The sequence below is a fragment of the Trematomus bernacchii genome, unplaced genomic scaffold (assembly GCF_902827165.1).
Source record: "Trematomus bernacchii unplaced genomic scaffold, fTreBer1.1, whole genome shotgun sequence".
In the NCBI taxonomy this organism is placed as follows: Eukaryota; Metazoa; Chordata; class Actinopteri; order Perciformes; family Nototheniidae; genus Trematomus; species Trematomus bernacchii.
The window spans coordinates 10,340,140-10,351,057 of NW_022987698.1; the positions used below are offsets into that span (position 1 = coordinate 10,340,140).

At 39.8% G+C, this 10,918-nt stretch overlaps 1 protein-coding gene across 1 annotated transcript; it reads right to left on the bottom strand.

The window, feature by feature from the left end:
- Nucleotides 1-321: 321 nt before the first annotated feature.
- Nucleotides 322-10,128, bottom strand: tspan2a (tetraspanin 2a). The gene is made up of 8 exons (XM_034138779.1): nucleotides 9,888-10,128; nucleotides 6,853-6,955; nucleotides 2,538-2,635; nucleotides 2,040-2,114; nucleotides 1,871-1,963; nucleotides 1,717-1,788; nucleotides 1,464-1,547; nucleotides 322-1,295 (listed from the first exon to the last, which is right to left on the bottom strand). The coding sequence occupies exons 1-8, from the start codon at nucleotides 9,954-9,956 to the stop codon at nucleotides 1,230-1,232; spliced, it is 660 nt and encodes a 219-aa protein (XP_033994670.1). The 5' UTR covers nucleotides 9,957-10,128; the 3' UTR covers nucleotides 322-1,229.
- Between the last annotated feature and the right edge of the window lie 790 nt (nucleotides 10,129-10,918).

Below are 10,918 nucleotides of genomic sequence, written 5' to 3' on the forward strand. Positions count from 1 at the left end.
AAGGGACTCGGTTATCTTTTTTCTTTCTTTTCGTTTTCTCATTCACTTATTTTGTATCTGTATGTGTCCATCTGTGAGGGCGACTAGAAAACAATAAAGATTTGTGTTAAATATAAATAGGTGGCAGCCTAACAAATGCATTTTAGTAAGTATAAAGGCCTCTTGAATATTATATTTTGTCTCACTAATGTAATGTGTCTCAAGAGGCCCTATTGTTGAGTGTGGTCTATTTGTTCCCAGCATTATTGAACTGGTTTAGCATTGTGCTGCCATGAGACACAACTTGCATTAGAGACTTCAAAGGCAGGAAAAGAACCAAACACTTTTTTAAAAGCACCCAGTATTTATTTGTATTTATTACGGTTAACAATATGGCATAAACTATATTATTCTATAATTCACATCTTATTGGCACACCAACAAAATTTACATCCAAAATAATTCACACAAAATGCAAAGTAGCTCACCGTTACAGTTCACACGCGCTCGAGAGGAGCTCACGACTCTGTGTTACTCAGGACCTTTTGGATAAGTTTGGGGATTCACAGAAAGGCAGTTTATCATCAGACCTTCCCTAACCCTTTTAATATCACATCTTCACTTCCTCTTTTGTGCTTTAAAGTAGAAATACTTGAGAGTGGTGGCAGGGAACTCATGTAGATATTCAAATCACAATAAATAGGCAAATTTAGTGACAAGATAGGCACGTGGTGGAACTTTACTCAGCAAAGGTAGGCTAGTCCTCAAAACATATACTGTAAGCACACGGAGTAGTATTGGCTACATAAAAAGGGCACAATAAATAATGTTAACAACAATTGCATAAAATAGCTGTCCATATTTACAGCAGTCACAACATTCCTGTGTCTAAAAAGGCTTCGTGTAGTGCGTCGTGTAACAAAAAGATGTTAAAACTGAGGAATGTCTCAGAGTCGTGCCAAAAGCAGAGCTTAGTTTACAGGAAAAAAAATCATTTTCACTCAGTGCTGGTGGAGTTGAGGTGTGCAGATTAGGATCCAGCGTATCGTGTTGAATTTTGGCCCGTGGACAACTGGGATGTATTGAATTCTCTCTTTGTGATATTCACTGAACTCCCCCACTAGATTCCTATGGACTAGAGAAATGACATGAAATGTAACTTTGGGGTTTTCCATCTTTATTCAGATGTCTTGATGATAAAGGGGTCATTGAGGGTGTAGTGGGCTCGCTGGTTGGGTGGGACTCAACTTCTAAATAACCTCCCTGTTGTTCCTGATGGCACAACACAGGACCATGCTGAAGATCATCCCTATGACCTGGAATCAGACACATTGTTGGACATGTTAAAACAATTATGGAGCTTTGTGTAAAGTTGGACAATACAGTATAGCCATCAAATCGTCGTTGAGGGAACATTTATAGAAGTGATTGTAAACTGGGATCATGATTGATGAAGTTTGAATTCAATGATTTGTAAGTCTCACCATTACTCCTGCTATCCCAATCCCTATGTATCCAATAGTGTGCAGCTTTTCATTGAAGAAGTCTGATATTGCAGTGAGACAATCCTAAAAAATAGAAAAAACGCATATATTATGTTAATAACAGTTACTGCACACAACCCCACTGTGGATAAATGTACATCTGTGATCCATGGTTCGATTATGGTTTGATCTTAAATCAGTGCTACTGTGCCCCCCTGTGGGTCTAAAGTGTCATAGCAGGCAGCGGGGTCACCTGGGTGTTCTCCTCGGCCTCTGCACACAGTGTGGTGGACGTGTCTGATGTGGAGCCTCCACAACAGTTCAGCTGTGAATGAAAAGATGAAAGATAAAATGGTGATGCTGGTTCACTGTGACTCAGTCATATGAAGAGGAGAGGTCTTACTCACAGTTTGGTGGTAAATGACTGCGATTGCTGTGTCATTCGGATTGGAGACGTCAGCAATGGAGCTGCTGTAAAACTTTTGGACTTCCTCAACAATCTAAAGAAAATATCAGTTATTACATTTGAAAAATACATTACAATCTGATTTATAATGTTTAATTGCAGTGTTGTACCTGTTTCTTGTTTATGAATCCAAACACACCAGCGGCAATCTCTGCTCCGAAGATTATCAGAAGGCAAGCGAAGAACTGTAGAGCAGGAGAAAGGCTCATTAATGTCCTATACTAGAGGTATCTGTATACAAGGCGTGTTTGTATCACTTAATGTTATCATTTTATAGATCAATCATTTCCCTGTGATTTCCTAGATGCTTTTAAGAAAATAAAAATGTTATTAGGAGACACATTTTCTATTGTTTGCACCTAATGTGCACAAATTTAAAAACTCTTGCATTCCCTCGCAATAATTAGGATTAATTAACACCAATTATCGTGCCAATTAAAGCCTATTTCACCTATAATTGGAACCAAATTACACATAGATCTTTCCAGGGAACTGCATATAAATAACCAGGACATTTAGTAATGAAACCTTTAGAAGTAAAACATTTGAGGGATTGATTACATGTTTAAAGTACAAGAATAGGAACACTTTAAAGCACCCAAACTCACCGATGCAAGAAGACACTGCGACTCGCGTACAGCCCCAAAACAACCGAAGAACCCGACGATCATCATCAGGCCTCCTGCACCGAGAAGGATGTACACGGCTGAGGGGAGAAAAAGTAGATGGATGAGTACTTGAAATCGTTTTCATCTGTAGAAATAAATCAGGAGTAACAATCCCCTAGAATCACAATCAGAATCAGGTTTATTACCAGCTAGGTTGACACGTACTGTACGAGGAATTTGACTTGGTGTCGTGGTGCATACATAAAAGTAAAACAAAAATAAAAAACACAAAGAACTATTTTAAGAAAACTTTAATAACATAAAAAATTATAAAAAATATAGTAAAATAAAGTTAAAAAATATATATAATACAAATAATAATTAAATAAATTATTTTAAAAAACAATTTTTTAATCCTGTAATGTTCAGGATAGAGGAATATATGTTCTCAATTAATACAATATTATCCCAGTGTCTGTAGCATGACTGCAATTCACAGCTTAAACTGCAGTTGGCAGCATTACGCAAGTATTTGCTGTAACATGAGTTATAAAAGGACTGTTTGATTTGCAGCAGAAAAGTGTAGGTGGAAACTCTTTGAGAAGCCCGAAAGCGCTGAACCACCTCCCACAATTCAGTGTGATTACGAGCCCACTCCTTCAGTCCAGATACTTGTGAATATTAAAGCTTTGAATCGAGATGCAAAAAGAATCTCTGACACGACCAGAACTAAAATAGTATTTCTTTGTAATGTTTCCTCCTCTGGGGGAATCACAAGTGAGAGATGAGTGCATGTAATCTGTCAGATTAGAGTTGGTGTCCTAATCCTTGTTTCTAAAAATGAACTAAAAAAGAAAAAGAATGTTGGTTTGAAGATAAGAGCTGGTTGAGACAGTCCAATAACTGAAAGCTCAGTCTGAAAATAAATACCATCTGCCGTCCCTTTGACTGTGTTGAGCAAAACAAGACGCTGGACTCTGTGCTGCTTCAGGCGAGCTGCAAATAGCTGAAACCCTCCATCTCTGTCTCAGAGGTGCAGCTAGACTCTCTGCAGTATCACCATTAGAGTTAGAATGAAAGCTGATGGAGTCTACTGAGAAACAAGGCTTCTGGTTTTAGACCTTTGATGCTGTTATTTCCAATTATTCAGACATTGTGGGGTACAGCAGCACACAGATGCCATCTGTCTGGTCGAAAATCTAATTTTTAAACTACATCCCCCAGCCATCCCCGCTCCCCTCGAGCCTGGATGTCATCACCCCCCCGGTCTGCTCCTCAGCTCCCAGCCCTCACTACGTAGCCCTCACACTGTAACTATACACCGACTCTGTCCCCGGGGTCCACGCTAAGGGTCTTCTCCGTGACATAGACGGCAACCATCGCAGCAATTTAATTAATCCACATGGGGGGGGGGATTGCAAGCTGTTGTTTTCCTGTGGTTGAACAAAAGGGGAGGTGAAGATGAGGTGGATAGCTGAAGGGGGCAGGAAACGAGGGATAGGCTGCTTCAAAGTGGAGGGTTAGCAATGGAAAATATAATGGGCCAAGCTTCTACTGTATATACAGAGTGCACACAGAGCTGCCTGGCTGCTGCCTTAAACACTTGTAAGAGAAACCAGCAGAAAGTGGCCCTCCTTGTTAATGCTGGTAGCATGTAGCGATACATATTGGTGTAAACATCTCACAGTCTCTTTCTGATAAATGCACATAATGGCTGTTTACATGCGGGCGCAGGGAGCAACAAGGTGACAGCAAATGATTCAGCCACAGGGAATGCTTCCACTTTCCCTTGTTAGGTCCCTCTGTTCAGTCTCAGTGCTGGAGGTGCATGAAGGCAGCATTCTGCTCATGATCATATTTATTTTGTTGCTAAGGCTCCTCTGTTAGACGCCCTATGCAGGATTAATTGGAAATATAGATAAATAGATATGTCGTCTGCTGCAGTCTAACATTAGAACAAGGGCAGTTCAACACAGAAAGGAAGGTATTCCTTTATTTAATATATTATATAAATGCAGTTTGCCCCACTTTTAGTGTTTATTATACTATATTTTTCTCCTGCACTTTATATGTCGTAGCTGCTACATTGTACTGCCATGTGGTAAATGCTTATATGCTGCTCATGCTCTTTCTGCATATCATGTATTTATTTTGCTATGTATATAAATGTCATGTTCTTAAATGTTGTATGTGAGGGACTACGGATGGAAACTAGCTCAAAGATAAAATCTGGCATGTTTAAGTTTTTAAAGCATTATTTGTTTTAAATGTTCATCAATGTGCACTGTCCCTCTTCAAATAAACGATTAAATAAATAAATAAAAAATACTGTAGTGGATTAATATTATTGATGTAGTGATGAGTGAGCAGACGCCCTGCAGGATTAATTGGAAATATAGATAAATAGATATCTCTGCTGTCTTCTGCTGCAGTCTAACATTAGAACAAGGGCAGTTCAACACAGAAAGGAAGGTATTCCTTTATTTAATATCTTATATAAATGCAGTTTGCCCCACTTTTAGTGTTTATTATACTGTACTGGATTAATATTATTGATGTAGTGATGAGTGAGCAGATGCCTGTAACTTTAGTTGAGTACAAATTTAAGTATTTCCTGCTGAAATGTGAAGTACCGATTACGGGCAACGCACCGATTAAAAATGTGTGCACGCTCTGTGATATTTGCATGTCAAATTAAACCAAACTGAACGAAAATGATCACGCCGCATTAGTTTGCATAAACTGATGAACAACTGTGAGAACTCAAGTGAGTATCTCTCTAATAATATCTTGCATGACTGCATCTTTGTCCAGTTTATATTGGGTGTTACATATTTACAGTCATATTTTTAAGGCTGTATTGGACTTCACTTTTTCCCCTTTTACATTCAACAAGACACTTTGTTTTTGTTTTATTTCTCACAAAGTTGCCCTGAATGGTGCAGCATCATGATCCTAAAGGAGGTATCCTCCTGTCACCTGCCCCACCCAACCTGCTCCTCCTCTCCTGAGGGAGGCAGCCCCATGAGAGGCAGCCCCATGAGAGCAGAGCGTTGATGAAGTGAAGTCACCATTTTAGGGCATGATCTAAACGGGAGTTACAAGAATAGGCTTCATTCTAATCGTCCGCTCCTACACAGAGCGACAGAGAAAGAGAGAAGCCCATTGTGTGCACCTCCACACACTGAAGGGTGTTTGTCCACTCTTTAGGTTTAATGTTTTAGTGTTTATCTTTTGGCTCAATCAAAGGTAACCTGAGTGCAAAGTGCCGCACGGAGCTGTTCATGAATCAGTTTGAGGCTCAGGTCCATTTGTCGCTGCCTGAGCATCTCTGATTGATTATTTTGTATTCCTCCAGTGGGAGGAAAATCGAATCATTATTTGTAAAACATGAGCAATTCTCTCCATAACCTATAAAACAGAGCACTAGTGCTAATGGTGCATGTCAATAACGGTTTGACATGTGCTCTTTCACTTCCTCTCAGCACCGTAATATGTTAGTGACTACACACTTTGCAGAGTGGTGTGGCACATCCGATGATCTGGGCCTAATAGGGGAGGATATGAATGGGGACTAAACCACTCAGAACAGTGAGTTGGGTCGTGGGGAGGAAGTGTTGAAACATCACCATGCATTAAAGGTAGGATGCGCCTGTTAAGCGCTCATTACCGCTCAACAACACCTGCGGCTCCTGAAAGGCTCTCCAGTTAAAATGGTGGAGGAGAATCCCAGAGGGGTGTTTGTGAAACGATTTTTACAGCGCACCATAAAACCTTATGTCATCAAGCGTGAAATCTGGCTCTGCCCTTTGTTCTCTGAAGCTTGTTCTTGTTCACCTGAATAGTGTTTTATGCCTGAAAATGCATCTTAATATCTAAGAAATTCTATCTTTGAGCATCTTTTACCATCTTACATTTGATACTTTTTATATTGAGAAGTCAAACTATGTTCAATAGCTTGAAAAGGAAATGAATCAGCAACATAGCGTTTACATTTCTCAAAATAAATCTCTAAATTCAAGCTACATTGTGGATTTTATTAGCCACAATGTAGCTCGAATTTGAAGATTTATTTTGAAAAATAGACTTCCAATTCCTCATAACATTACTTAGCTTCAGTAGCTGCAGGCCAAACTTCCATTGTTGCATTGTTGACATAAGAACTTGAACTATTAAGTTGTTAAAATTACTTCACTTAAAATCAAGAAAAACTAAAAACACTTTAATACACTAAAATAAATAAACAACTTCAACATGTTATTCTGTTATCTTGCCCCATGTTGCAGTAGATGTAGGGTGTGTTTGGAGGACGTACCTATGAAGAAGGTGTCAGGGGCTCCGTCCCCCATCAGCAGCTCCACTGTGTTGGGGTCAAACCGGAGCCAGAGTCCCACCGCCAGCACCAGCAGGCCCGACAGCTGAGGAGCCACAGTCAGGTCACAATTACTCACTGTGGCAGGATATTAAAGAACACTGTTTGAAATGTGGTCTCTGATTATTTTGAGGATTTAACTGATGTCTCTGGTTTGATGTTTCAGAGAAATCCCTTCACAGTTAAATGTTGAGGCCCCTCTAGTTTTTATCTAGCTCTTCTGTTGATTAATATTCTGAATGTGCTGCTCTCATCTTTGTCTCCTCCGTTAAGTGGCTACTGGTGCCCACTGTCCCTTTCTTTCTCCTGTTTATCCCGAACAAACTGCTGCCAAAAATGTTAATGCATCAGCTCTTTAGAGACTAAAAGTTTAAGACCTGTTTAGACTCTCAAACAGATCATAGGCTGCACGTAAAGCCAGGAAAGACTTTCCCTCTGCTTAATGGCATGTAGTACAAATTAAGATAGGACATCAGGTGTGATGTTTTTCTCGACACTGAGACGTCATCACTGCTCCCTGGGTGAGTTTGACCAGAAATAAACCATCGATTGAAGCAGGTCTCACCCTCAGAAAGTGAATCCTTCTGACCTTAGACACAAAGAACATTTAGGTGTAAACTGCACATGTTTAACATTGATACATATGAAGGGTTTTAATACTAAATATACTTTTGTGAATACATTTCTTGAATCATATGAATAATATGAGAGCAATATAGCAGCAGATGGGGTGTATTAGTGGTTATTTCCTATTATAAGTTTTTATTTAGAGCAAAACAGTTGAGTTTTACAACATTTTACACAATAACTCCTGAACACATACTTTTAATAAATAACAACCCTTAATGTTTCTTGATCTTCATTTTACAGATCAGATATCTGATAATACATGTAAATGTGATCATCTCAACCATTTTACTTTTAACCCTGATTCCTAAAAATAACATTCTAGGAGGAAAACACATGAACTAGGCAAGAGTAAAAATGATCGGAGAAGGAAGACAGCAGATGGACAATCATAATATCAGATCTTAACATCATAGCATCAATGGTCCACCTCCCATGGTGCATTGCAGCCGCCGGCTGTGCCAGCCTCACAGGGCCTGGTGATGTAACTCACACTAGCATTGGCTGCTTGTTTGGCTTTGCACCCCAAAATTACAGCATAGTACTGTACGCCTCTTTTGGCCCGGACCACAACGGCCCTGCTCTCAGTCCCCAAACTGCGAGACAAAGAGGCCGCTGTGTGTCCGTGACACAAGAGATCGTCTTACAGAGATTTGTCAATGCAACCGTCAAGATCCTATACACTGTATCGTTTAGCAGTACAACTCAAGCATCTATCTACAACCACTGAGTCTGTCACGCATATTAACTAAGTAATTTTCTAGAACAAATTCCAAACATTGCCTAGTTCCAGCGCGTCACAGTGCTGCTTTTATTTGCTTTATGTGATAGTACATTTAATCTTTCAGTTTTGGACACTTTGTTCATGCAAAACTAACAATTTAAACAAATCACCTTTGGCATTCAAACTGTGATGTCATTTGCTTCAAACATTTTCTTGACCAAAAGAATAACAAAACAATTGTTAGTTGCAGCCGATTCATTTATTGGTTATCTCTATTCTAATCGACATATTTCAACCCATTGCAAACTAATCTCGTGCTGAATTTACACAAAGGATTCTTTGAACATAATACATGTAGGCAGATCATGCAATTTGAGGTGGGATCATATACAAATAATTTGGCATTGATGTTGAGACTGCAAATAACAAATATTTTCTAGATGAATTGTGTGGTCTAGAAAACATGTCCATCCCATTTTCTTGAAATCCAAGGTGATATGTACAAATCTAGTCGTTTCTTTATCAGTCCAAAGCTAAAATGATTCAGTTAAATGTAATATAAAAGTCAATATTTGACCGGCTAAAAACTGCATTTTCTGTCATACTAATTTCATTCACTTCAATGTGTCCACTAATGGTTGCAGCTCCACTCTATTGGTTTGCAACCTGGGGGTCACGACCCCAAACGGGATGGACAATTCAGTGGCTGTCTACTTATTAAGAAATACAACAGACAACAAAGTAATAATCTTTTCTTTCAGTGTTTCACTGTTTAGTGGAACAGGTTTCATAGCTACACAACGAACAGTAGCTTTAACTGTGTGAGGGTTTCAAGCTAAAGTTTACCAAGCCTATATTCCCATCAGCTACACAGTTCAAAAGAAGAACCGACACAATGTCAGATGATAATTCAGTGCAGAAAAAAATCCAAAGTGACTCCACAGCAGCCGGAGCCACAGGTAACCTTATCTGATCATAATGTTTCATAACAGACATAAACCTCCATGATGGTCCCAAAACAGATTAACCCTGTCTGTTAGAAACTCCCAGCACCAAGCCACTGTGCTGTGTGTGTGTGTGTGTGTGTGTGTGTGTGTGTGTGTGTGTGTGTGTGTGTGTGTGTGTGTGTGTGTGTGTGTGTGTGTGTGTTACAGTACAATACATACTACATAAAGCATGGGTATTTAAGGGTTTGTACAGATTTAACCATTAATTATTATACATTTGTAATAGATAGAGAGCACTTTAAGAGGTGTGATGGTTTATGTATGAAGGATTTAGATAAGAAGATGATGGATGGCAATAAATCAATGATTTGAGTATTTAGGGAGCCAGTCAGAGAGGAGTTTGCACAGAGCAGGTGGATGAACTCCCCCAGTGTAAAACGAAACCAAGTTAATTAAAAAAACATATCTAACAAAAGCAATAGACAGACACATCCTGCAGTGTTGAACATGTAAACAGCACTAACCGGTTTTCCACATGCAAACAAAGCTTAATAATTGTTTGTAATAAATCAAATATAAATTGAAGAGAAATAGAATAAAAATGGCCACAATGTGCAAAACATTCGGGTGATTTTAAAATAGCGATAACGTTGTTTTCATGCGAAGTGAGTCGGACTTACCCAGAAGATGAAGTTGAAGATGAAGAGCAGATATTTCACGCATTTCATCCCTCCCTGTACGTTGCTCATGATGTTTCCTGATTTGTCGATATTCCCGATTTCTGATGGCTGTTATTGAGCAGAGCCTCTTCCAGCTGGACATGAACCGTGCAATGATGAGGAGCTGCACAGCGACACCATCCTAACTGCAGAACATGCGCACAAAGCTGCACACCACGCTCGCGCCGCCCCTCCCTGCGCATGTGTGTGTGTGGTAGCCAAGGTGGGGTTCAGGGACGGGATGGGACCCCCGGGGGAGTCTCCGGGAGGTCCCCCAACACATGAGGAACAGCCTCGTTTCAGAGTGTGATATCACTGCTTCACGTTTGGCAACATTAGAAATAAAGGGCATTGTCTTTTCAAATGTGAATTACAGATAAATAACTTTAACAAATAACAAATGCAACATTCTCTTGCACTATTTTATTTGTTTTATGTCCTATATATTCATGTTGCACTGTTGGAGGAGCCTGTGACTTAAAGGGGACCTATCATGCAAAATGCACTTTTGTACGTCTTTTATACATGAATATGTGTCCCCGGTGTTCCAGGGAACTCACCAAGTGTCAGAAAACCAACCCGGTATCACGGCAAGACGTGAACATGTGACGATCTACCATGCTGGGAGACGTGAATATGTCACGGTTTCGTCCCTTCAAACGTGACAGTTACACGGTATTGTTAACATGGCCAAACCAGTGGAGAAATACCCGGAAGTGCCAAGCAAATGGTCTACCGCGCCTATTGGTCGGTTTTTATTGTCAAAATTAGATGTTTTTAATTTATTTTTTAATCGTCACACTCGATTTCGCCGATTTTCTTGTTGCACTAGCTGGTCGACACCTCTTTTAGCAGAAACAAAGGCTACATTAATGTATTAAATCGATGTTAATCCATGTGTGTGGATCATAGACTGTGGGTGTTTCTCAATCGCGAGTACGCTTGCTTGGTAGCACATGTCTGCCGAGCATCTTGCTTCAGAAGCGAGTCAA

Excerpts from the sequence above, each read along its gene's own strand:
- tspan2a (XM_034138779.1), bottom strand. The coding sequence starts at position 9,956 with ATGAGCAACGTACAGGGAGGGATGAAATGCGTGAAATATCTGCTCTTC. Across the intron at positions 2,115-2,537 it reads CGCAGTGTCTTCTTGCATCG|TTCTTCGCTTGCCTTCTGAT; the intron begins GTGAGTTTGGGT and ends CCTGCTCTACAG. Across the intron at positions 1,548-1,716 it reads AGGCCGAGGAGAACACCCAG|GATTGTCTCACTGCAATATC; the intron begins GTGACCCCGCTG and ends TCTATTTTTTAG.